We start from the raw sequence: 25,419 nt of genomic DNA, 5'->3' as shown, positions 1-25,419 counted from the left end.
GTGTGTTTCTGCTCCCATCTGTGTGATGCGCAGACATACACGAGACGAGACGACACGAGACGACACGACACGAGACGAGACGAGAGGACGCAGTCGTCCGCATGCTAGCAAGGTTGTTTCGTGGCGCACTTCACAAACTCCGCAGCCTTCTCTGCCATTTCCATTTGGCTGAGATTTATGATGATGTTCTGTGAATAGATGCACGTAGGCACGCGCGCACGCATGCACGCCGCCCTCACAGATGAGTGCGCGCGTGCTCGTTCCCACATTTCAAAGCGTGTGTGTGTGTGTGTGTGTGTGTTTTCATGACACTTGAACGCAGAAATAAGCATCAGGCCTCTTTGCATCACGTTTTTTTTTCATTCCCACACAAAGTCAGATTGTCCCGTGTGGATGTTATGGTTGCACCCTGACCTGATGGAGGCTAAACTTAGATACAGCTGCTCTGCATTGCCCCCCCCTCCCCCCTCCCTCTCTCTCTATTTGTGTGTGTGGCATGTGAAGTGATGATGGATTGCGCGCCATTAAAAGAGGTGCATTTGGATGGTACTTAAAGACGGTGGATTTGTAGGTTTAGGATGAGCTTAAGGCAACTCTTTTAAGACCTAATATACGTAACACTCACTGGCTGCAACATAAACAAGATGGAAAACAAGAACTGACTTACGAGGCATCCATTCAACAATACGGTGCTACCTTGACTTGTGACTGTGTCACCCAACTTGAGACTTTCTCAAGTTACGAGCTGCCATTTACTTTGCTTTATTTATTGATTTTTTTTGCGAGCCAAATTTGATGAAGTGAAAGTTCAAAATAACACCAAAAATCTCAAATGAAGTAAAAACGTTTTCGTTAATGAATACAAATAAAATGCTTTAACAACGATTAGCTGAAACTACAATTTACGTCTATTAAGAAAAACTAAAGCTAATACTAAAACAAAACAAAAAACTAACCTGCTCTAAAATGAACTAAAGCATACCGAATTAATCAATAAAAAACATCAGCCAAAAGGAAATGTAGACTAACTATTATGAAAAATCCCAAACTATAATAACCCTGCAAACAGTCAATTGCAATATTGCAAAAAATTTTGTTGAATGATCAAACCGTCACAATCTTATACTGGCCTTTGCTAACTTGCTGGTAGTTAAAACAGGAAGTTCATTTTGATTGCCATTGAACCAAGATCATTTATTTCCCCCGCAGACGACGACGACACCAAAATCATGCAAAAGTAGAACACTTTGAACTGAAAGGTAACCATTTACAGATCAAATGTTGAAAAGTTGTCAAAGAGCAGAAGAATAAATTGTCTTTTGTGGTTCATCCTCATCGACTAAAAGGCCCAAAAACTCGAGTTAGGCAAAGTCGCTCAAAGTTTCTGCCTTAGAAATAGAAAGACATCATCATCATACATTTGGGATTGCAGCCGAAGAATTGGCTTTGATTTGAGCAGCAAATCAACTAGAACAGGCAAAAGCAGCTTTTTGGTGGGTGACTCTGAAAGTTTGTTGATGTTGTGATGTATGGTAGCATCGCCATGGTAACCGGCGAGTGTCGGTTGTCCTTCCTCGCCCCCTGGACGGCGGTCCTAAAAGACAAATAATACAAAGATGATCATGCTGACTTTTGATGCGACATCATTCAACATGTTTATTATGCGTCTCTTACTCTCGCCTTATTTAGTTGCAGCAGAGGCTCCAAACACACACTTATATGTGACACGCTGACTTTTCCGAGCTATAAATAGCACCTGACTCAGCCTGGCCCGCCCACACCACGAAGCACGTGTGACAGGCTACGCTGCCCTCTTGTGGAACTGAACGACACAGCATCTTACTGACCCTTTATTAAAAGCCTGACACACGTACGCACGGTTGGGGTCACTTTTGGCCACTTTTCACACTAAGAACTCTGAAATTTGATGCCTTGACACAGAAAAGAAAATCTTTCAAAATGACCTTTTTTTTTGTACCACTGCTACGTTTGTGAACACTGAGGCTGTTTGAGTGTGTCTACTAAAGTGGATTTTATTGATTGATTGATTGATTTTTTGAATGGGACAGCGGAATGTTGAAGTGGGATCTTGAAACGGTCGCATTTGCGCAGGTTCCTGCTGACCTTACGTTATTCCTTGGTGACCCATCGTAATTCGCTCTTGACGTTCTGCAGCTCCGAGAGGTTGACGGCTGGTCCTGGCAGTTTGACAGCGCCGGGCAAAGTCTTTTTTTCCTCCTGCGGCGTGTGCGTGCTGTCGCCCGGCGCTTCCGTCGGCGAGTGGGCCTGGGGGAAATGTAATCAGATTACAGTGCACTGGAATGAATGTTTGCAGGATCCTATTAGGGTTGTTTGGCCTTGGTGGAGGTCAGATCCAAGTTCAGAATATATTGAGCTCAAGTTTTTGTGACGCGTGCGTAACGCATGGCCTTACCTCTTGTGTGTCTCCCGTCTCCTCTTTCCTCCTCACAGGATGTCCCGCCCCCGGACGCAGCGCTCCCATCGGGATGTTCAGATTAGCCTGACGGACAGCAAGAACCAGCCAATAAGAAACTGAGGTGTGTGTGTGTGTGTGTGTGTGTGTGTGTGTGTGTGTGTGTGTGTGTGTGTGTGTGTGTGTGCGTGTGCGTGTGCGTGTGCGTGTGCGTGTGCGTGTGCGTGTGCGTGTGTGTGTGTGTGTGTGTGTGTGTGTGTGTGGCCACAAACTTCTAGCCTTGACCCACAATCCTCCAGTCTTGCCCCTAAAAGGAGCTTGTGTATGAGTGTGTCCAATTTGGCTCTGAAGCGTTTGCATGTGTGTGTCAATGTGTACATTGTGAAAAGTGCGCACGTGTGGGTTGTCTCACAGGCCATCTTCGTTCTTAGTAGTTTATGTTGGATGCAAGAAAGTTCCAGAGAGAAAGAGTCTGTCCGCAGCATGTTTGCTTCAATGACTTCCACGTGCCGTTAACAATCATCGCCTAACATTCCGCCGGGTGCAACCAAAGACCAACCAAGTATAAATGGCATCAATAAGTTGTATTGTTTTGTTGACAAAAAGGGACAAGAAAATGACTCCTTGTGTCCATGACGATGGAAGGGTTGCTAATTTAAAATATCTGAATGTGCTATTGTGATGTCATTTTTAAGGTATATTTAAAGCATACTAAAGTATTTTGCTAAATGGCATTAAGCATTTTTAAATGTTGTTTTTGCTTACATAAGTGTTATGCTTTCATCAAAATACACCAAGGATATATTTTACAACCGAGCTGCCCTGACAGCTTGGATTGTGTTTTCCCTGGCGAAGGCAGCACTTCATCACCAATCCTCCAAATGACACTCGGGGTGGTTATTATAGAAATGATCCAACAAATATTTTTATACAAGCGATTGAAAAGTCTGTCCGGTTGAACACGCACATATTTGAGGTTTGCTTTCCTGCCATCTTGTGGCATCTTGATGTCGATGAACTATGTTGAAGTGAGTTGAGGAGCTTCAATTGGACATTTTGTGACATCTAATCTGATAATAAGTTTTAAGAAGAGCTTTTAAAGCAGACACTGAAAAAAATGGGGTTTCCACTATATGACATCATTTTAAAGTTGGCAAACAAAAATTGTGTATTTAAAACATGTTTACGTATTTATATAAGTTGTGCAGACGTTATCAAAAATGTCCTTTTTTATTGTTAGCATTGTTATTATTTGTATTGTTCTTCTGTATGACTGAAATGACGGAAGGAGAGAAAAAAGATGACGACTCATGGTTAGACGAGCAAACGAGCACAAGCAAGCGGAGCGAGACGAGAAGCCATGAGCAGCCATCCAACATGACGTGACGATACTAATACGTAGTCGACAATACGCCGCCGCCGCCGCCGCCGCCGCCATTTGCGCTCTGCCTCGCTCAAACGCGGATGCACTAAAACTCCAAAAAGCCTCTTTGCAACAGTTTGCAAGTGGATGTGTACTTGCTTTCACTAATAAAGACTGAAATGCACACAAACGGACTCTTAGATTTTGTTTTTAGCATGTTAGCCCAGTCACCGTCAGTAAACAAATTCAGGTTAAGGGTCAAGTGGCCCAGGGCCGAATTGACTGTCGTTTTTTTGATGCATGTTGAGCCTTTTCCACAAAAACACAATCGCATATATTCTTTATCTTTACCACATTTCTCATTTTAAAGTGCATACAGACACACTCCAGTCAACTTTTTTTTTTTTTTTTACCTGCAGGGCCTTGACGTTGGACGAAGGTTTAGACATAATCGCCTCAGACCTGAAGGCAGCAGAGAGAGAAGGCAGACATTTAGCTGTGGATACGTGACAGTGTGTGTGCGTATTGCATGTGTGTGTGCTGTGCTTCCGCGGGCTTTCTCCGTCCCGGGATAGCATTTCAGTTGCCTAGCGACCCCCGCACAGAGCGGCAGGTAGAGAGGAACCGTCGCGTGCATCATTGATGAGAGGATGCGCAATGAAAGAATTCAGTTTCAGCAGACTTTAGGCCAGAAAAGTGGACGTGAAAAGTGGAAATCGCAAGGCACAGCAAACATTCACATGGACGATTTCCAGCCAACCGTTTCCTCCATATTGCAGTTCAACTTGTTAGTGCCCCGCCCGGGTGAGGCACAAACGCGCTCATATACGCAAACGCGCTTACTTCCAGCATGTTTTCAGAATGTGTGAGGAAGCCAACGTGACTGAGCCGAGATTTTAACAGCTGCGAGGCAGAATCATGAACCACTAGGCTACTGTGCTGCCCTGGCGACGTTCCAGATCATTTACAAAACGTGTTAGGAAGATTTTCACAAAATCAATTATTCAACGACAGCCTTTAGTTTGTCCTAAATTGTAAGTTTTTTGTTTTTGTTTTTTTTCCATTTTGGACAATTGCATGCTTTCAGCTGTGTGGGAACAGTTTGACAAATTTCCTTTTCTTTTCCCAGTGCACAAAGCAAAGGCCAAAAAAAGCATCCATGGATTAGTTTGGTTTAAAAGAACTCACACATGCACAAACACACACACACACGCATGCTTCCAAAATCAAGCAGAAAGTCTTCCCTGAAGAATGAAAGCTGTTACAGCTGCAAAGGGGGCGAGCGACTCTTAATAGATCACTTCCTGTAGTTGTCCTAATACTTTTGTTCACATATTTGTTGCATCTTAGGCATTAAAAAAAATTGTCTCTAGTTTACACAAACACCTTCACTACATATGGAACACATCTGATCAAAAGTGATCAATACACTTAGCTATACAGTATCAGTAAAGTTGACGTAAGTACATGTAAGCGTACAGTACTAATGTTATTCTTTGCAGAAGAGAAATAATACATGCTTTTTGAGTATTATGAGCACATGTATGATAGTTTTGTTAGCCGGTCTGTGGATTTCGCATTTGCATGAATCTATATTGGCAAAGCAGAGCGACGTGGTCGTTGTGTTTCGTTTGACAGTAACACGCGCACGCGCACGCGCACATCAGCTGGCCGTCCCAAGTGGCGTGTAATGTTAGAAGTTTCCATGGCCTATTTATCTTATCAAGCTTTTGGGGGGCATCAGAAAGGCTCTCGCTGGCTGGGTTTCCAGAGTGCTGTTTTGTACGACAACAATACACACTCATCACACACTCCGCTGCCCTTGACGTGACACGCGCACGCGCACGCACGCACAGTACACGTGAGGTTGGCATCTGACACCACGCCGACGTCAAATAAACGTTTTTTTTTCCCTCCCCAGTGAGCAGCAAATGTATTTCCAATCTCTGAAATGAGGACGAAGACGCGCAAAGCGGACGCGACGTACCTGCTGCCGACACAAAAGTTGCATTGACGGAAGGCTGACTTTGCACACGCACACGCAAGCACGCTCGAGTTGCCTCTTAACTTGCCATCTCTTCCCTTCTCGCGCTTTCTCTCTCCCCACCTCATCTCTCTTCCCTCCTGCCTCTAAGTGGTGGCAGGATTCCGCTCATATCTGGGATTTGTTCTCACTATAAATAGAAGAGTGATACACAGAAGGGACCTGCTTTCCGTCCGCACGCACGCACGCTCACGCGCACACACGGTCACACTCGGAGACCAACCACCACTTCGTCCAATCGTGTCTCTCACTTGCATTTGAATGTCTTGTTTGACGCGTGTGTGCCCTAAAGAGTTCAAACTCTTCTGTTGAATGAATGAGCAACAGCAAACGCAAAACCAGAGTTCATTGACAAAAATGTTGATTTCAGCTCAGATGGAAAGACAACCAAAGATGCTCTAAATCTTGAAATGCCACTGGCCTAGTTCTGCATGGACACACACTTCTGTTTCGGCTCACATACGCGCGCGCGCACACACACACACACATGCGCAATGTTGGTGCAGCCATCCATCATGGTGGTGGCAGAAGTAAATGTGTGTGAATGGTGTGCGTGTGCCCTCTTACCTCCTTGCTGCTCTGCTCTCTATGAGGTCCTCCTCGACTACCTGACCTGTTTCCGCCCATTCCCATTGGCCGAGAGAGACAATAAGCTCCTCCTCCAGTTCCAGAGTTAAACAAGAAGAATGACTTTTAAGCATGGTTGAGTGCACAGACTCAGATCTTCCACATCGTCACAAACGGAATTTTCTTTGCTTATAGCATTTGTGCAAAAATGGAGTGAATAAAGCACCAGAAGTCAAGTCTGCAGAGAATGCCAGCAGTAGGATGAAGGCTGGACAATTTACATAGTAGCCTAAACAAAAGGAGTAATAAGAAATAATAATGCAAAACTGTTATGTCTATTTTCTGCATATACTCTTATATGTATTACGCTGTATATATTCTAGAACTTGTATTATATTGTACAGAAATTAAAAACAAAAAAACATAAGCACTTTGTTTTCAGCTCTAATTGGCCTTAAAGTGTTTTAGGAATAAAGTTGAATTAACTTCATTCGTATATAGTTTTCTTATTCTCTACCTTCAATTTTAAAATATTTATTATACAATGTTATTTTCATCAATACATTTCATGTGTATTATCTAAAACAACGAGTCGACAACAACAACAAAATTGTCGCTCAACTGAAATAAATTTGCGTGTGCAATTCCGCCGTTTTACTGTGGGTGGCAATAGCGAGCTGTTCGCCTGCATTCGCATTCTGAACGAAGAAGAAACGGAGCACCGCAACGCGGAAGTATTTAAGAGCTGTGCTTATTTGTCATCTCCTGACTCCCACCGGGGTTAGAATGAAGACGTTTTGAGACGTGAGGGTGTTTTTTATCTTTTTATCCAGCAGGACTTGCGGCCCGCGGCGGGTGTCATGGGAGCCACGGAGGCGCTGAAGTGCGGTTAATTGTGTCCTCCCCCCGAACGGAGCGAATGCACCATGATTCCCGTGCCCCTGCTGGTGTGTGTGCTGGCCGGCTGGTGCGCCGTGTACCTGGCGGACACGCTGCTCCGGGTAAAAAACAAAAACACTTGTATTTGCGCTCGAGCTCTGAATTAAGACAGAAATCACGAGCGTCGTGCTAACGGGCTAATACGCTGCTGGTAGGAAAACAGTAGAAGTCCAAAGAAGATTCTACTCATTTACGTAAAAAGTGCAGAATTTGTACATCACTACACACATCAATACAATCGATACCCGTTTTGATCAAATCAAAACAAACGCGGAGGTAGAAAAAGTAATGAGCCTATTTTAACAAAGTAAGGAGTACAAATCTGAAAAATCCACTTCTCATTACACTCGCATATTACTGATATATTATTTAGAGAGCTGAATTTTGGAATGACAAAATCGGACAAACTCTACCCTTGTGTCAAGTTCATTAACATTTGCATTAGCACAGCTAAAATGGTTCAAAAAAAGTAAGCAAGGTTGACACAAGAGGCCGGCAAAGAGCCCATAGGATTCATCATACGTGATGCCGTTACGAGTGAAATATGACTTTGCAGTCGTCGCCGACACATCGGATTAGCTACGAGTCCTGGCTGGCCAGACGAGGCCTGATGCTGTCCCCGTTCCACGTCAGGTGGCAGACGACCATTTTCAACCGGCTGTTTGCGTACTGCGCACGCATTCATCCGCAAGCGCTTTACCTGTGGTGAGTCCAAAGTGGTGTTCATTGAGGCCAAGTCAGGCATTTATCCAATGTATCCAGCGCTGTGTACTGCAATTGGCAACCATTTTATGACGCGCATTACTGCCTGTGACAGGACTGCAGTGTATGGTCTCGGGATACGTCTGTAAAAATCAGCGTGACCTTTGCGTGTCTCAACCAGGTTCAACAGTGGCCTGGTGTTCGGTGTGGTGGCCATGTTTGCGTCTGTTGTGCTGCTGGTGAAGACGCTGCAGCAGACCCTCGCTCAGATGACCACAGACAATCCGCGCATCGGAGCCCAGCAGGCCTTGCAGGTGGTGGTACGTATCGTTTTGAATTGTCAAGAGAGAAAAAAAAAGGCTGTTATATTCCCACATATTTTCAATGACTTATTATATTAAATTGAATGAAAAAATAAACATTTTCAGATTCCTGGTGTCAACCTACCCACCAGTCATCTGGCCTACTTCTTCCTAGCTCTGTTGCTCAGCGGTGTCATACATGAACTGGGCCACGCGGTGGCAGCATTGAGGTACAAGCGCAACACCCAATCTGTTGTCATGGCAATGAGCACGTGTTTGAATATGTTTGGAGAGTTTCAGTAATCCACAAAAGTAGACCCGAAGCAACTTGACTCCTGTTTACTGTTGAAGACCTTCGACTTTTAACAAGTCCTCAGTTTATTTGCATCTAAAAAAGCAACAACCAAAAAACAGTTTTTTGAGGACAACAGTGTCCAAATTTTGGACAGAGAAACAAATAGGGAGCCGCCACACTGAAAATGTCATAGTGAAAAAGCCGTTTTGATTAAACCTGAAGTGTCATGAACAAATGTCTCGATTGAAGCTTTGCGGCGTGTGCGTGTGCGTGTGCCGACAGGGAGCAGGTGCGCGTGAACGGCTTCGGCATGTTCGTGTTTGTGGTGTACCCCGGCGCCTTCGTGGACCTCTTCACCACACACCTCAACATCGTGTCGCCCACCCAGCAGCTGCGCATCTTTTGTGCCGGTGAGCGCCGCGACATCGCCGGCATTCATTCCATTTCGCTTCATCTGCACTTCCATCAAATCACGCATGACTTCCCCACTGCTACTCAAAATTGAACAGTTCTATCATCCTAAAAGGAGCAACAATTTGGATCTTATTTTACAAATGTATTCCCTAAAATCGTTTCACTAACTTGTAAATACATTTCAAATCCATTTTTTCTATATGACCCACTTGAAATAGCTTTAATCCTGTCATTGATTAATGGAATTTTGATTCATTTCAATGTGGAAAATTGCTCAACTTTTAGAAAATGGCCAGATGGAATTTTAAGGCTGTACCTAATATTGTGGTCTTTGAGGCCTTTTTTTATTTATTTATTGAAGCCTCTAGAGGTCAGCAAAGAGCAGCCAGTCAAGCTTTTTCCTGACGTGTGTATTTATTTATCCTCTGTGATCACAGCTGAGCTTTGCTCGGAGTGTTTCTCACAATTGGACGCCTTCGTTATTTAGGCCCGTTGTGTAAAGTGATGCAACTTTAATGCTTTTTGCATGTGCTCCACATTCTTTTGCTCTTTTTGTCTCCTCTGTAAGCAGCTGTGTTGATCCCAAAAGTGGAGACAACAATAAAAATAAAGAGTTTTCATTTAATGCTTGAAATAAAGCCAATGTTATTCTTGGGTTCTGATGAAGTTCAGAAAAAAAAAAAATCAGCCTGCTCCTTTTGTAGCATTTGCATTATCTCAAGGAATTGGTTCATTAAAATATGACTTTATTAAATACATTTTGATTTGTAATTTTTAATATAATTCAATGATTTATTTTTAATAAGAAATATTAGTAAAAGGCATTTTTACAGACACATGACATTTTTCTATTTGTTTTGCTAAACATATTTAATCAGTTGAGCTCAAATATGCAGAGGTTTGCCAGCTTCTGCTTTCTTATCACAAACAAGAAAACAAATCTCTTTTTTGTTTTCTCTCAGGAGTGTGGCACAATTTTGTGTTGTGCGTGGTGGCGTTGGCGTTCCTCTTCCTGTTGCCGCTCTTCCTGTTCCCGTTTTACGCCAGCAGCGCGGGGGCGCTGGTCACTGAAGTGGCACAGGTCGGTGCGGCCGCGTGATAAATTAGCAACGTTTTGGGGGGTTTTACGAGCTGACGTTTGTGTGCGTCAGGGCTCGGCGGCGGACGGGCCCCGGGGCCTCTCGGCGGGGGACATCGTGACAGCCCTGGAGGAGTGTCCCGTCACGGGGGTGGAGGACTGGAACGGCTGCCTGTCTCACCTCGCTGACGTGCAGCAGACGGGATACTGCGTGCCAGCCGCCAGGCTGCAGCCCAGCTGGGCTCATGGGCGAGGTTCGTCGTCACGTCAAAATAGCCTACTTATCGTTTGTGTGCACACAACTCAACTCATATTTCTTTGTAGCGTTTTGCCAGTGCCATTTTTTCTTAGCCGCACATCGATCTGACTGTCATCCGCGTTGTAGTGAAGGGAAAGACCCTGCTTTCTTAAAATGGAACTCAGGGGCAGCAAATGCACTGGAAGGAAACCGCAGGGGCTCCAAAGTTGAACCCTGCGGAACACCATACGACAGTGGGGCAGCGGGACACACAGCAACCAAGGCTAACACAAAACAACAACAATATTATTTGAACCCTTAGACCTTGTTGAATTTCACAATTCGTTCACATTCGAAGTCTGCAATTTTTTAAAATTACTTTTGCTATGTCATGTTTTTATTTTACAGCATACAATGTCATAGTCAAAAACCAGATTGAAGTTGATCTGGAATCAACTGTGCCTTGAATGTTCTCGTACAACACAAGCCGATTTCAAATGGATTCTTTGCAGCGTTCAAGCGGTTGGACGGGACGATGGACTGCTGCAGCAACAACAGCCTGACGGACCTTTGCTTCTCTTACGTCAAACCTCACACTTCCGAAAGAGAGGTTGCACACGCACGACCGGGTCATTTCTGGCGCCACGCGTGCTCATTTCCGCTCGCTTTGTGTCCGCAGTACGCCTGCATGCCGGTGCGCAAAATGGTGACGGGCACGCAGGTGTGCCGCAGCGACGGCGACTGCGACGCTCACGCCGGCCCCGCCGTCTGCGTTACGCCCTCCTTGCAGAACCAGACCCGCTTCATTCGAGTGGCGCACCCCCCAGAAGCCCACATGTTGTTCGTGGGGTACCCGCCGCATCTTCAGCATGCCGGTATGAAGATCCTGCGTTCATTTCGGAGCACAGAAAAGCTTCAGTGTAGCTTAATCTGTACAAAAAAAAAAAAAACTTTTGTGTAATCCTGCAAACGACAACAAAAGTTCGCAAACTTCGTCTTGTTGTAAGGTTTATTTTTTTAAAAATGGGATCAAGATGTGTGCTTTATTTACTGAGAAAATAGGGGTCATGTGTAGCTTAATTAAAAAGGAAATGTTTTACATTGACCACTAAGTAAGCTTTGCATAAGCAAACCAACAACAAAACATACTAAATAGATAAACACTAAACAGTCTTTCTGCTCTTGTAAGGGTTTTCACTCGCTCGCTCGCTCGCTCACTCTCTCTCTCTCTCTCTCTCAAATGAGTTCTTCGCTGAAAGGTTACAGATCCAGTCCAATCTATCCAGAACCGTTTTTGCATTGACCACACTATTACTGGCACAATACCACCTGGGAATCAAATAAACGACCTTCATGTTGTTGTGACTGGGACATTAAAAAAAAAAAAAAGAATTAAGACGTGTGTATTTTTTATTTTTTTGATGAGAAAGGAAGGGTCCATTCTGATGCTTAAGTCCAGATGTGCACCAAAAATGAAATGAGTTTGTACAGTAACTTAAGCATAATACTTCTTACAAAGCTGCAAATTATGAAAAAGGTCAACAAGCTACATTTTGTTGTTGAATGAATTAATATTTCTGTTGTTTCCTGAGAAATGAAGGGTCTCCCGTAGCTTAAAATACCAGCGAAAAGGAACCTCTTTTTCCATTGACCACAAAGTAACAACTTTTTTTTTTCTTTCTCAGTGAGTCTGACCAACTTTGTGCCCCGCTTTGGTTTCCTGCATTTGGATCTGCCCGTTTTCTTGGAGACATTCTGCAAGTATCCTTTTTCCTCTCGCCTTAAAAAGTCAAACCTTTCGACCTTTGTATAATATTTGTAAACGATCGGCACCAAGATACTTTGGGATGGCAGAAAGGGGATTGACTAAGGCTGACCTCAACTGACGAAATCTTTTTTTGAAATTCACTACAAGAAAAAGTAATAAAAGTCTTGTGGAAGTTCTGGGTGAGAAAACTCTCGGTCTTTTGGAAGTCCTTATCTGGCTGCCTCCCAGGTACGTATTTTCCCTGTCGGGCGCCTTGGCGGTGGTCAACTCTGTGCCGTGCTTCGCTCTGGACGGCCAGTGGATGCTCAACGCCTTTGTGGAGGCCACGCTGGCCGGCGTGGTGGCGGACCGGCACAAGCGCGAGCTGATGGGCTTCTTCCTGCTGTTGGCCGGCAGCGCCCTGCTGGCCGCCAACGTGGCGCTGGGCCTGTGGATGGTGACGGCGCGCTAACAAAGAAACTGCAATGGCCAGCCAGTGCGCCGGCAAACTGTGAAGAGACGACGTTGCTCGGCTGCCCGCAGGTTTGCCTTTTAAGCTGTCAAATGTGGGACAAAAAAACTAAGACACAGCCTTGCATTGAAAACGCAACATGTTTAAGGTTGACCTGCTAATTTATAGACTTTTTTAAAAATGTGTTTAACTGGCTGTCCAATGATATTTTTTGCTTTGTTTTTGACATGGACATTTTTTTTTTTTTTTATATATACAGTGGTGCCTTGAGATGCATTTTCCCAGACATGAGCCACTGATTGACTGATACTTTTCATTTTGATGTCTTTGTCATTTTCCCCCTCTTTGACTTGTGAACGCCCAACTTGAGGCACGTGTGCTGTACGGCAGTCAGTGACTCCATTCATGTCATCACAACTCAAAAGTTGAAGTAGCGCCGATTGTCACCCACCTAAGTAGGCGAGTGGCGCTTTGGCAGATAGAAATTGCAAATGTTTTTGAAAAAAAAGTCTTAAAAGTGTTTGTTGCCACTCGCGGCTCAAGGTCAACCAAAGCAACGAGAATTACACGTCTTATTTAAAACAAACTGCAAAGTCTCCACTAGCTTGTTGCTAACATACAGTACAATGAGAAACCACAAATAGGCTAACAGTTAGCATCTATGTGGCGGCGTTGCTAGCCTTTAACTTATTGAATTGCAGTCATTTTCATTGGAGCAACCCCCTTTGATGTGTTCTATTGCTATATAAACATAGCAAAAGAAAGACTAGACTCTCTTCTTTCATCAGAAAAAAGAAGGGTATGTCTATCTTTTTCCCTTCTGTAGTTATCAGCGCTAGAAGATAGACAAGTTTTTCCTGAGCAAACGTAGGAAAATCAGCTTTTTGTAAAACAAACATTTCAAGCAAGCTCAAACTTATAAATAATGTTTTCAACGTTCCCAAAAGTGCTTTTGATAACAAAATAACAGTTTATTGCACATAAACAATTGACTGGTTCTGCCACAGCGGTGCACGGGCCAACGCGACCGGCAAAACGAGCCGTTAACCCCGCGGATCATCGCTCGTTCGAACGAAGCGTCATTCCTTGACGTGCAGCAACTCGATCACCGTTATGCTTTGATGAGGATGCTTTTTTTTTTTTTTTTTTTTGCCAAAAAGCAATCGTGCATGCTTAACTGTTTGGTTCTGCCGATCGCTTATTTTCTACTTCCTCCTCGCTGCTCTACAACACGCTAGTAGTGACGGACGACACTCCTAGTCACAATCTACTTTTCTCGCTGCTCTTCTTCTACAACAAGATCCTTGCGTGATACTGGCTGATCTGATACTTTCCGTTTCTTTTAAATAACATTGCAGTCCAGCCTCATCCTTCAGTCAGAATCTGCGCCAGACCCTCCTGGAAAATAAAAAAAGCTTATGACGTATTGATACGTCATATGTATTGAGTTAAGCAACACGTAGAACGATAACAATACCAACGGGCATATATTCTTTATCTTCTGCGAAGAACAACTAATAATGCTGTGCTGACCAACGGTGAGAGGAGCTGACTTTCCACTACACTAGCCTATGTCTGTTTTATACTGGAGTTAAACGGATCTCTCAAGGCACCTGTGTATAAAGTTTTTTCTAATGGGCAAAAAAGGGGAAGCAATATCTTGTCAATTGGAATGAACGCAATCGTGTGTAGGCAACATATTGTCAACTCACGTTTCCATCCTGTTTGGATCCAGATTGGAAGCATTTGTCCAATCCATTTGAACACACAAAATCAGATCAGGTAAGGTAAGCCCATTCCCAGTGAACACATTTGATTGATTCCACAAGAGAAAACCGCCTTGGCAGAGGTCTTGCACGCTTTCACGTGCGTGTGCTGCATGTCTTGCGCTCTTCAATAAAGTGCTGCCATTGTTTTCAAATGGATTGTTGACACTCTCAGCGTTCGTTCCATGATGCAGCTTTTAATGAGATTAATTGAAGGTGGCTGTAGATTTCACCATGCATAAATATTTGTGCGTCCTCCTTTTGACAGGTTTAAAAAAAAAAAAGAAGCTTAAATCGAGGAAACGAGTGCGGACGGATGCCGAACGATCCTGATGTTTGTGTTGGGATAACGTTTGAAGGCCGATTCTCCCGATATTCTACGCGTGTGTGTTTGCTCATCTCGCACCAAGGACAGCCCGCGCAGGTTTTGGCTAAACGTGTTCGAGGACGACCGCGCCAAGAAGACAAACGAGGTGTTGATGGAGCTTTTGCAAATCTCAAGGTTGGCACTCAAAACCTTTCCCACCACTTGCTCGATCTGCGTCTTAGAACCCGAAACACGTTTTTTCCTCATCACCTCGTTGATTTGATGGCATCCACTTGCTCGTGAAAAAGACTTTGCTCGGGTGTAGAAGGAAAAAGGACAATTATTAAAAAAAAATAAAAATAAATTGGCAAAAACGTTTGCATAACGCACACATGCAAAAAATATTAGGCAGAAAAATGAACAATAGGAGACCAAAACAATTAACTGAATTACACAAAAAGAACACTTAAATATCACATGGAAAACACGTGACAGAAAAAACATCAAAATACTTTTTCAAATTTAATCACATATTAGATGAAAAAATGCAAACGTATTATACAGCATTATGAAAAAAATTATGTAAAAATTAGGAAATAAATACAAAAGTTTGACATAAAAATGACAAATATTGGACCCCCCCCCCCCCCCACACTATATTCAAAAATACAAACACTAGATGAAAAATCCGCACTATTTGTCTAACAAAACTAAATAATTGCGAGGAAAATATTTTTAAAAAATCTAACAACCGTCGGAATTTGTGTCTCACGTTTTTGCTAAACCGTTGAAACTTTTTTCGTCAACTATGGGGGCGACAATTGAATGAATGAACTTGAATAGACACAACCACTAATCAAGTATAATTTGTGGCTTTGGAAGGAAGTCAACTCACCATCGCAGGATCTTGTCTTGTTTTGCAACTGCTGCGAGCAATCATTCATCATGTGAGATTGATAAGCGATGATGCCGCGCTCGCTCACAGGAAGTCTATAAAAGGACTGCGGCCGACGCCTCAAACCCTAACGAGCACGTGTGGAATCGCGGCGGGAGGAGAAGACGGAGGGGGGTCACGGGGGGACCAATCATGGGAACCTCTGCCTTGTTGTCTGCTGGATTTAAAATGTGTTCCAGGCGCCATCGTCAGATTAATTGAAGAGCGCGACTATCAGTCAACGTGTCATCTGATGATTGTCTCCAGCAGGGACAGATGGAGGGGGGGGGGGGGGGGGGCAGTTACAGATATAAAGGATAAAGAGAAGCACACTAGCAAAAATCTGCCCACAATTTCAAGCCGGTCCCCACAATGGTAGTTAAACCTGGAAAAACCCGCGTGTATGGGCCCCACAATGTACCAAAGACACGCACACACACACTGTGAGGGAGGAGTGACTCCGGGAGGGGCGAGCAGTTGAAGAAGCCGACAGAAGTTGGAGGAGTTTCAGAGTGACACTCGAAAGCTGACCAGAAGGTAAGAGCGACCTCTCACAATCACATCCCACCTCATTTAAAACATCCTCATCGTTTTTGCTTTTGTTTCAATTTCTCATAAGCGCGTCAGCTTGTCAATTATGGAAGCAGAACATTTAAGTGGAAGCGGTGGCGGGGTCAAACCCGAGCGGGGCAAAAGCCGGCGCTACAGGACGGCGTTGATTGTGTGTGCGTGTCTCTGCGGGATTCTGCTGCTTGCGCTCATAGTGGGTGAGTCGAACACACACACACACACACACACACACACTTGCACTGGCCCTCACGCTGCGTTATAATTTGCGAGGAATTCAAAGTGCACGGCCAAGATTACATGCAGACTAAATGAGGTCCTGGCTGGTGTGGGACTATTTCTGGTTGCTCTAAGGTTTCAAAACGCCCACGTGCGACATGCACTACGACCTCGCCCACCGACGCCCGCCCGCCCGCTCGCTCGCTTGGGGAGGCCTCTTGGGACGGGAAAAACATGCAAAGGAGTGCTTGAGTGGAATTTTGCTGTTGGGATTTGCTCAAGCATTAAATTGGCAGACCAGTGGACGAGTGCTTAGCAAATCAGAGAGTCGAGTTCGAGTGGTTTGGACTAACCCTAACCCAAACCCTTTTTTCCACTCAACTCACAAAATGTGTTGCTTGGTGTCCAATACAGTTAATTGAATTAATTTCCCACACTTTCAATTGGTTAATAAGGCAGAAAAATAACAATCGATGTGGGGGACGGACCAATACTATCTTTTCAGGGATATTGACCATATTTGGACATACTGTACGTGTTTTCCGCCTATCAGTGATGATATGCCACTGTTGGAACAGGATGCCTTTTTTGGGAGGCACCAAATTTATAATGATGGAGTATCCAACTCTTGTTTATGATGTTGCGGGTCACATTGGGAAGTTTTTTTTTTTTCTTACATGTGCCACCGTGATGACATTTAAACAAGCAGATTGAGTAACATTCACATTATCTCAAACAATTTTGTTATATTTAGCAACTTTTGGATTTAGATGTTCTGCTCAAGTGTGTGTGCGCGCACGTCACGCATTCTTTTGGCGGCGCTGAAGTGTAATTACGTGATGCGGCGCAATCGCTGGCCCGCACGCCCACTCCAACGCAAACCCTCTCGTCTCCCGCCATGCGTGTCGCCGCACACGAGAATGCCAAGTGTTCCACTTCTTTCTTGTTTTTGCGTTGGCGCGCTTGTTGGAGGTCGGTCAGAGGTCAGGGGTCAGCGACGCTGCGCTCTGCTCATTGTTTGCCAAACCGCTTTCGCTCACTTGGCAGCTTCTTTTGTCCACCAAAATGCGTCAGCGACACCTCAAGTCAAATCCAGTAACGTTTTGGAAAAGTTGTGCATTGCTGCTCCAAACCAAGAGAGGGCAGTAAAGTACCGGTCAGCTCCAAAACAACTGGATGACTTTCCACAATTTGTCATATTGCAACATCCCAAAAAGCGTCCCAAAATGACGCATTGCGAGGCTGTGACGCAACCTCACAATGTGCCCTTTGTGGCTTTTTCAACAAATCGGTTCAAAGAGACGATTTCCCGGAGGCCTTTCCTGCTCACAGTCCAATCGCTTTGGCCAGGAAATGATGGAAAATGCAGGCCAGAATATTAGGTACCCCTGCATGTTTTCCACAGCCATTTGTTGGCCTCATCTTTAAACAATTTTCTTTTCCTTCAGTTTCCCAAAGAAGCAAGCAGCAGGAGTTCTGTCTGACCCCGCAGTGCATCGAGGCAGGTGAGAACAACACTACCCCCCCCTCGACCCCCCCCCCCCCTTATTTTGAGCAGCCTCATCGTGCAAGATAACTACAAGTAAAGCTGCTTTCTCTCTAGCTGGCGCTATTCTGAGCAAAATGGACAAATCGGTGGACCCTTGCAAGGACTTCTACGCGTTCTCCTGCGGCGGTTGGCTGGAGAACAATCCCATTCCCGAAGACTCGTCCTCGTTCGGGATCTACCCGTGGCTTCGCCAGCAGGTGGACGTGCGACTCAAAGGTACGGCAGCCTCCTGAGCTGACAAAATGCACTTGCGGGATGAACGCTTTTGTCCCTCAGAGTTACTGGAAGCTCCCAGTGAAGCCGACGAGCTGGAGGCGGTGACCAAGGCCAAGATTCTCTACCGCTCCTGCGTAAACGAGAGTGAGTTCCACACGAAAACGACGGCGCCAAACCGCTACAAATTTTACACCTGCTTCTGATGCTTTTTTTCCCCCCATCAAGAGTTTTTCACCCCTTGAAAAAATACTAAAATATTTGGCAAAACGAAATTATATTAGAAAAAATACAAACATTAGAAAATATATAAGAATTGAATTAAAAAAATCAAAAATATGTGAATATTAAAGCATATTATATTAGATGTGAATCATAAAGCTGTTAGAAAAATAACAATTTCAAAATAAGAATAAAAAAATAAAATATTAGGAAACTTGCAAAGCAAGAAATGGTTTTAAAAAAACGAATTATGAGTAATGTTACAAAAAGTACCCAGCAGACAGACAGATAATATGAAAATACTGCAAAAAAAAAAATCTGATATTATGAAGAATACCTAAATATATTAGTTGCAATTGGAAAAAATATTATAGTAGGTATATACATTTTAGGGGAAAAAATATTCAATAAAAATACATAAACAAATAGAACGTTTTAGAAAAACTACACAAGCCAGGATAGAATAATACAAAACGATTTGACAAACTGAAATAATATTGTGACAAATACGTAGCAGTATTTTCCTTATGGTGAGTATTCAAAGTGGATGAGGGAGTCGGGGCCGTGATCAAGACGGGCGTTGTCTCCATTGATGTGCGTAACTTCAAAATGACGTTGTTGCCATTGAGGTTCTCAAACTGCATTTTGGCCTTTGCCGTACGTTTGCCGGCGCTTCCAGCTCTACTGGAGGAGGCGGACGCGCAGCCCGTGCTGAGGACGCTTCAGCTGCCCGACTTCCGCTGGCCCGTGCTGGGCGACGGCCTCGGCGCCCACTTCCGCTGGTCGGAGCAGGACTGGAACCTGTTGAGGACGCTGGCCCGCATGCGCAACCAACACAGCAAGAGCGTCCTCATCCGGATCTTCGTCTCCCCTGATGACAAGAACTCCTCCAAATACGTCATCAAGGTGGACACGCACTTGGTTGCCATGTTTGGCCGTTATCTGACATTGAGTGGGAAATTGTTGTGCAGGTGCATTCTGGGATTAAAGCAAGCATGCGAGCTATCTGAATGTGATGGATGGACTGTCGAGGTTAAACAAGCAGAGTGTTGTTTTGCTGATTTAGTTTTTCTGCTCCAGTGATCACAAACACACACTCGGTCTCCAGATGTGTTTATTACGTTGTTATTATTATTTTTACCCAGCTGGATCAGGCCTCCTTGTGTCTGCCGTCGAGGGACGACTACATCACCAACTCCTCTGCTGCGCAGACGGTGACTTACTAATAGAACAGCTGAACTTTATTAGTTGTATGTGATTGAACACTTTTGCAACTATATCTCTTTTCTTATATCAGGGATGTGCAGGTTAGAAGTCACATTAACTGGAAAAAGTCTCGGTGCTATCTTTAAAAAAAAAAAAACAACCTTTTCATGAGACGTAGCATTTGAAGATGGGTGTGTAGACTTTTTCTATCCACAAAGAGCCAAAGTGTGTGATGATGGTGTGTTTGTGTGCAGTACCGTGCGGCCTTGCTGAGCTTGATGGTGGACACGGCCGTCATGCTGGGCGCTCCCCAGAAAGCAGCTCGAGTCCAGATGGACAAAGTTCTGGACTTTGAGACCAAACTGGCTCACGTAAAGACCACCTTTGGGAGCAAACGTCTGAAACGGGGACCAAACAGCACATGTTGTCTTTTTGTCCCCCCCCCCCCCCTACAGATCGTGATCCCTTACGAGAACCGCACCAGCGAGAACATGTACAACAGATACACGTTGTCCCGACTGCAGCGCCACTTACCTCAGGTGCGTCCCTTCTTTGAACTGGAGTCACCTGGACACAAATGATTTTTTTTTTCACGGGCGGCACGGCGGCGGCTGACCGGTTGGCACGTCCGCCTCCCAGTGCCGAGGACGTGAGATGGCGTCCGGGCCTTCCTGGCTGGAGTTTGCATGTCGTCCCCGCGCTTGCGTGGCTTTTCTCCGGGTTCGCCGCTTTCCTCCCACATTCCCAAAGACGTGCACGGCAGCTTCATTGAAGGCTCCAAAATGTCCACGGGTGTGATTGTGAGTGTGTTCAGGGTGCGCCCCGCCCCGCCTGTTGTCCGAAGCCAGCTGGGATGGGCTCCAGCGACCCTTGTGAGGACGAGCGCTTAAGAAGATGGATGTATTATTTTTCATGTTCCTGATTGGTTGCAGACCCATTTGTTGCTTTGTCGTCCACTTCTCAGCCTTTCAAATGTTTGATCTTGCTAGGATTTCATTTGATATTACTTTGGTACGTTTATGCCCCCCCCCCCCCCTTGAAATTTCATACTTTTTTTAGTTAGAGTTGAAATGACTTTTATGTGTAATTGTGCTCCCTTTTGCTTGATTATCTTCCATTTCCATCCATGATCTTTCCATGAAGCGTCTTTGAGGACCTTGAAAAGCGTTATACAAGATTAAATGTCTTCTTTTTCTTCATATTTGTCCGTCCATATCCCGACGACGCGATCGAATCGTGCAGCTGGACTGGTTGTTCTTCGTCAAGTCCGTGGTGGAGTCCGACAGCGACCCGTCTCGCGTCGTCACCTCCTCGGAAGCCGTCGTCGTACGAGCGCCGCAGTACTTCAGGGAGCTTGCCAAGCTGCTTAACGCCACCGACGCCAGGTACGCACGCACGCACGCACGCACGCTGATTGTGGCCGATTCGTGACTAATGATCCTCCACGAAGCCACTTAATGAATGCGTGCCGTCCCGCAGGACGGTGGCCAACTACGTGCAGTGGAGATTAGTTTTTTCCAAGCTGACCACCCTCAGCCGCCGCTTCCTCTACCGATACCTCGACTACGCCAGGGTCAGCGCCGTCAACAGCGGAAATGCAATCATGATGATGGTTATGAACGACCCGGCTTTGCGTTGGGCAGGTAACCACGGGAACCACTTCCCTGACCCCGCGTTGGGACAAATGCATCAACTACATCGAGAACTCGCTCATCTACGCCACAGGACGCCTCTTCGTCGACAACTACTTTCAGGAGGATAAGAAACACATGGTGTGTGTGCGTGCGTGTGCGTGACGTGTGTGTGTGTGTTTTGTATATTGCTTGTATGTGTAGTGGAGGAACTTGCAAGGTCGTAACCTTGCGACGTGACGGCTGTATAGAACATGAGTGACTTGTGAGGAATTTAACTCATTTGCTCCCCAAAAATAATATAAAAACGTTCTATTTTAACTCTTTGACTGCCAAAAACGTTAAATAACGTTTCGTAAAATCCTAGGGAGGAGTGCCAAAGACGTTAAAAGACGTTTTTTTTTTTCAAAACAGGTGAAACTAACCATTTTCTATTGTTGATTACTCAAAAACGGAATAAGGTAGAAACAAACTTTTTTTTCTGATGGAAGATGAGAGTCCAATCTTTCATTTGGTAGTATGTGTGTTTCCATAGTCCAAACACATAATTTTCTATGGACCTTGAAAGATCAGTCAAAATGCTTAAAATCGGCTGGCACCCACGGCATCCCTTTTCTGAAAACGTCTGGCAGTCAAAGAGTTAAATATGACCATGGTCCCAAAAACATATTTTTATGTTTGCTAGAGCCAACAGAAGGCTTTGATGCAGCCTCTCAACAGAACGGCTGGAGCAACGGGAGTTATTACAAAAACGGCCAGCAGGTGGCAGCAGAGTATAAGAGATCAAAAAGCTCTTTTTTTGCATTGTTTTCACCAGGAATATGAATCATGATGACACTTAGCTATATTCTAACGCTAATTACTGCAAAACGGAAACAGATAGCAATGACGAGACTCTAATCTTTCTTTTGTTAGCGTCCATGTTTTAATAGCAATAGAAGACAATATTCTGTAGTATTGTGTATTCGGGAGCGAAGGTGGTTGCTTCAGTGAAAATGGCTGCCAGTCAATGAGTTAAGGTGGCATCTTTGGGCCTCGTGTGGACTTTTCTTCTGTTACTCCGGCGCAACCGATTGCCAAAAAGCCGAATGCCAAATGTTCTCTCCTCAGATGGACGAGCTGATTGACGGCGTTCGCTGGGCCTTCATCGACATGCTGCAGAAAGACAACGACTGGATGGACGAGGCCACCAAGACGAGAGCCGTCGAAAAGGTGACGCCGCCGAAAGCTCTTGGACGTCCTCCGTTCTCATTGGGTGTGCGGTGCCGGCATCCCTCAGGCTCACGCCGTCCTGGCCAAAGTGGGCTACCCCGAGTTCATCCGCAACGACAGCTACCTCAACGACGACTTGAAGGAGGTTGGCCCGGGGACTGCTTTTGCCGCCGTTGCGCCTTGCCCGGACCTCACCATCACGCCAATCCTCCTTTTCAGCTGGAGTTCAACGAGAGCGATTACTACGGCAACGTGCTGCAGACGCTGAAGTTCATCGCCCAGGCCGACGTGGCCTGGCTTCGGAAGAAAGTCCCGCGGACGGAGTGAGCCGTCGTCGAGCGTTTTCGTCATGAAAGCTGAAAGCTTCCTGAAATGGAGCCAGAGAGTTCACGGCGGTTTTTGTTTTTTTTTCTCCCACGGCAGGTGGTTCACCAATCCAACCACGGTCAACGCCTTCTACAGCTCCTCCACCAACCAGATCAGTAAGAATGATTTCATCTTGCATTCTTGAAGCAACTGGAGAGAAAAGCTAGCTTGTAACCAAACTGGGAAAAATAACGTGAAACTGCTCTCAGAATGACGGACGAGAACTTTTCCTTCTCAGGGTTCCCAGCCGGCGAGCTTCAGAAACCTTTCTTCTGGGGGAAAGAATATCCAAGGTGAGATGAAATGATTCCATGATTTTACACTTGAGAAATCGTTGTCCTGGCTTGACCGGCCCGTCCGCTGGTGGTCTTGCAGGTCTTTGAGTTACGGCGCCATCGGCGTGATCGTCGGGCACGAGCTGACGCACGGCTTCGACAGCAACGGTGAGCGCGGCGGCCGGCAAATATCCACAAGATGCCGTCTTCTTCTTCTTCTTCTGAACGTTCTTTGCTGAAACAGGTCGCAAGTACGACAAGGACGGCAACCTCGACCAGTGGTGGAGCAACGCGTCGGTGACGGCCTTCACCGACAAGACGCAGTGCATGGTGGAGCAGTACGACGACTACTACTGGGAAGAGGCGGGATTAAACGTGAGAACGGCACTAATGCCCTTTTGGGGTTTTTAGTTCTTCTCTGAAATTGGTACAATTATCTACAACGTGTAAGAAGTACAAATCTTCCTTCTCTGATTTTACAGTAAACAATTTCTATTTGCTGTTCCGTAGTTGCATTTTTTGTACTTTATCTGTAATGCTCTAATTTGCCACAAGAGGCTGCCCAAAGCAACTTTTTATGAGGCAGCCGACTTTAGTTTTTTTTTGTTTTTTTCCCTCAATAACAATTCTCTGTCACATAAAATGTAAAATAATGAGACGCGCTTGTTAAGTACCGGAATATAAAACAAATCACACAACTTTTCCTTTGGAATGTGCACTAGTTTAATGCTCACATTGGTAATCGCAGCAACTAGCTGTGTCAGCTGGTTAGACAAGCTAACAATTAGCATTGCTAGTTGCTACAGCTAACTGTCGGAAACGGCGTTGCCACGGCTGTGGTGTGCGTTGCGCAGGTTCGTGGTAAGAGGACGCTAGCGGAGAACATCGCAGACAACGGTGGAGTGAGACAAGCGTTCAGGGTACGATCCCGTTAGCGTAGCCGTCAGAGGCGAGGCGGGCGGGTCCCATCCATGTCTTTCATGTCAGGCGTACCGGCGATGGGTGGACGAGAGCCGAGGCGGCGCGGAGGAGCCGCTTCTGCCCGGCGTGGGGCTGGACAACAACCAGATCTTCTTCCTGAGCTACTCGCACGTAAGGACGCCTTCTCTCCAGCTGGGGGCGCCGCGGTGCGTCTGATGCGCTCGTTGCGTGTGCCCGCAGGTCCGCTGCAACTCGTACAGACCCGAGGCCGCCAGGGACCAAGTACAAAGCGGAGCGCACAGTCCTCCAAAGTACAGGTGAGGATGCGCAGTGCACATGAGCTCCAGTTGTCTTTTCCATTTCCCACGGCGCTTCTTCTTCTCCGGCCAGCTGGAGTCTGTCTGTCAGTCTGTCCCAGCTTTTTCACACAACGGACGCAACTTCCACAAGTGGCATTCCTAATTTTGTCTCACGTCAACATAATTCCTTGGTGCCTTTTACTTTGGGCTAACACAAAAGCAACAACATTTTTTTATCGGCATAGATGTGAATTTTTCAATGCGAAGCGGTTGACTGACTTTGTGGCGATGGATGGAGTTCGGTTCCTCAGGCCGCTCAACTTTGCATGTCAATTGCATTGAGGCCTTCACTTTCTTCACATGTTGACAAACTTGTGTTGTATTTCTCACGACTGACTGTTTTTGACTTTTTTTTTTCACTTTTCTGGATCTGATGATGGTGAGCTCTGAGCCTCCAGATTTTGCCATCAAACGTTAATCTGATGAAGCCCCTCCCCCGCCTACAGGGTGATCGGCGCGATGAGTAATTTCCCCGAGTTCAGCAAGGCCTTCGGCTGCCCCGACTCGTCGGTGATGAACAGAGGCGCGCAGTCTTGCCGGGTGTGGTGACCTTTGACCCCGAGCCTGAGCCCCGCCCATCCGTCAGGTAGCCGCCGCTGCTGCTGCTAGCCCAACTGTGACGCTTTTTTTATTCACAACGCGTTTGGCTTTGTATGAGCAGCAGAACCTTTGACAGAGTTGAAATGATGATGATGATGATGATGATGATGATGATGGAATCATTTTGGAATAAACTTTTCTTTTTTTTTGAATACATCCATCTCATCATAGCGACAAGATGAGCAACTTATTTGATTGTTTTTTTTTTTTTTTTTTAATGTAGCCATCATATTGAAAGCATTTTGACCCGTTTTTGACCCATCATTGTGGGTCAAAGGAAGCATAATTGGTCAACTGGAGTTAAGAAATATCTCACAATCAAAGACGTGCATTCATGTTTAATAATCACTCATTTGAAGTGATTACTTAAGTACAAAAGTCTTATTCACAATAATGTTATAATTACTGTGATGTTACTTTTCTCTTACTTGTACTTGTACTTGTATTACACTTGAAACGTATCTGAATATATTCTAC

The 25,419-nt window shown here is 45.2% G+C and overlaps 4 protein-coding genes across 10 annotated transcripts in view; 3 read left to right on the top strand and 1 right to left on the bottom strand.

Moving 5' to 3' along the window:
• The window catches only part of cnksr2a (connector enhancer of kinase suppressor of Ras 2a), a 38,350-nt gene extending 34,363 nt beyond the window's left edge, over positions 1-3,987 (top strand). Inside the window, exon 24 of the mRNA XM_077554234.1 lies at positions 2,473-3,987. Coding sequence (XP_077410360.1) covers positions 2,473-2,520 — 48 coding nt within the window. The 3' untranslated portion in view covers positions 2,521-3,987. The remainder of the gene's footprint in view (positions 1-2,472) is intronic.
• smpx (small muscle protein X-linked) lies at positions 1,168-6,459 on the bottom strand. 3 transcript variants are annotated; one of them, XM_077554246.1, is made up of 5 exons: positions 6,409-6,459; positions 4,211-4,259; positions 2,435-2,521; positions 2,125-2,286; positions 1,168-1,594 (listed from the first exon to the last, which is right to left on the bottom strand). In XM_077554246.1, the coding sequence occupies exons 2-4, from the start codon at positions 4,244-4,246 to the stop codon at positions 2,131-2,133; spliced, it is 279 nt and encodes a 92-aa protein (XP_077410372.1). In that variant the 5' UTR covers positions 4,247-4,259; positions 6,409-6,459; the 3' UTR covers positions 1,168-1,594; positions 2,125-2,130. The 3 variants fall into 3 exon arrangements, with proteins under 3 accessions (XP_077410372.1, XP_077410370.1, XP_077410369.1); XM_077554244.1 differs by lacking the exon at positions 6,409-6,459 and adding an exon at positions 5,785-6,089 and having other exon boundaries at positions 2,130-2,286; XM_077554243.1 differs by lacking the exon at positions 6,409-6,459 and adding an exon at positions 5,785-6,084.
• A 689-nt stretch (positions 6,460-7,148) lies between these two features.
• On the top strand, positions 7,149-14,520 carry mbtps2 (membrane-bound transcription factor peptidase, site 2). Its single transcript, XM_077553930.1, has 11 exons — positions 7,149-7,409; positions 7,904-8,052; positions 8,231-8,369; positions 8,478-8,581; positions 8,929-9,056; positions 10,023-10,141; positions 10,212-10,392; positions 10,889-10,986; positions 11,056-11,251; positions 12,062-12,137; positions 12,373-14,520. The coding sequence occupies exons 1-11, from the start codon at positions 7,335-7,337 to the stop codon at positions 12,593-12,595; spliced, it is 1,488 nt and encodes a 495-aa protein (XP_077410056.1). The 5' UTR covers positions 7,149-7,334; the 3' UTR covers positions 12,596-14,520.
• A 160-nt stretch (positions 14,521-14,680) lies between these two features.
• phex (phosphate regulating endopeptidase homolog, X-linked) lies at positions 14,681-25,090 on the top strand. 5 transcript variants are annotated; one of them, XM_077553927.1, is made up of 23 exons: positions 14,681-14,863; positions 15,654-16,139; positions 16,222-16,369; positions 17,837-17,893; positions 17,992-18,153; positions 18,214-18,297; positions 19,052-19,278; positions 19,518-19,586; positions 19,833-20,117; positions 20,821-20,963; positions 21,058-21,151; positions 21,222-21,350; positions 22,320-22,421; positions 22,489-22,566; positions 22,641-22,744; positions 22,845-22,903; positions 23,026-23,080; positions 23,163-23,230; positions 23,307-23,437; positions 23,917-23,982; positions 24,050-24,154; positions 24,224-24,300; positions 24,789-25,090. In XM_077553927.1, exons 3-23 carry the CDS (start codon positions 16,240-16,242, stop codon positions 24,889-24,891), a joined length of 2,328 nt encoding a protein of 775 aa, XP_077410053.1. In that variant the 5' UTR covers positions 14,681-14,863; positions 15,654-16,139; positions 16,222-16,239; the 3' UTR covers positions 24,892-25,090. The 5 variants fall into 5 exon arrangements, with proteins under 5 accessions (XP_077410053.1, XP_077410052.1, XP_077410054.1 ...); XM_077553926.1 differs by having other exon boundaries at positions 15,551-16,139; XM_077553928.1 differs by having other exon boundaries at positions 14,681-16,139; positions 19,833-19,949; positions 20,034-20,117.
• Positions 25,091-25,419: the final 329 nt, after the last annotated feature.

The sequence above is a fragment of the Vanacampus margaritifer genome, chromosome 20, assembly GCF_051991255.1.
Source record: "Vanacampus margaritifer isolate UIUO_Vmar chromosome 20, RoL_Vmar_1.0, whole genome shotgun sequence".
In the NCBI taxonomy this organism is placed as follows: Eukaryota; Metazoa; Chordata; class Actinopteri; order Syngnathiformes; family Syngnathidae; genus Vanacampus; species Vanacampus margaritifer.
The sequence above is the reverse complement of the archived record's forward strand: the minus strand, read 5'-3'. Positions and strand labels throughout refer to the sequence as shown.

Coding starts and splice junctions, on each gene's coding strand:
- phex (XM_077553927.1), top strand. CDS start 16,240: ATGGAAGCAGAACATTTAAGTGGAAGCGGTGGCGGGGTCAAACCCGAG. Junction 19,587..19,832: donor ACTCCTCTGCTGCGCAGACG/GTGACTTACTAA, acceptor GTTTGTGTGCAG/TACCGTGCGGCCTTGCTGAG. Junction 20,118..20,820: donor TGCAGCGCCACTTACCTCAG/GTGCGTCCCTTC, acceptor CGAATCGTGCAG/CTGGACTGGTTGTTCTTCGT.
- smpx (XM_077554244.1), bottom strand. CDS start 5,909: ATGAGGTGGGGAGAGAGAAAGCGCGAGAAGGGAAGAGATGGCAAGTTA. Junction 2,522..4,210: donor CCAACGTCAAGGCCCTGCAG/GTAAAAAAAAAA, acceptor GCTGTCCGTCAG/GCTAATCTGAACATCCCGAT. Junction 2,287..2,434: donor AGACGGGAGACACACAAGAG/GTAAGGCCATGC, acceptor CATTTCCCCCAG/GCCCACTCGCCGACGGAAGC.
- mbtps2 (XM_077553930.1), top strand. CDS start 7,335: ATGATTCCCGTGCCCCTGCTGGTGTGTGTGCTGGCCGGCTGGTGCGCC. Junction 8,582..8,928: donor CACGCGGTGGCAGCATTGAG/GTACAAGCGCAA, acceptor GTGTGCCGACAG/GGAGCAGGTGCGCGTGAACG. Junction 10,142..10,211: donor TGGTCACTGAAGTGGCACAG/GTCGGTGCGGCC, acceptor TGTGTGCGTCAG/GGCTCGGCGGCGGACGGGCC.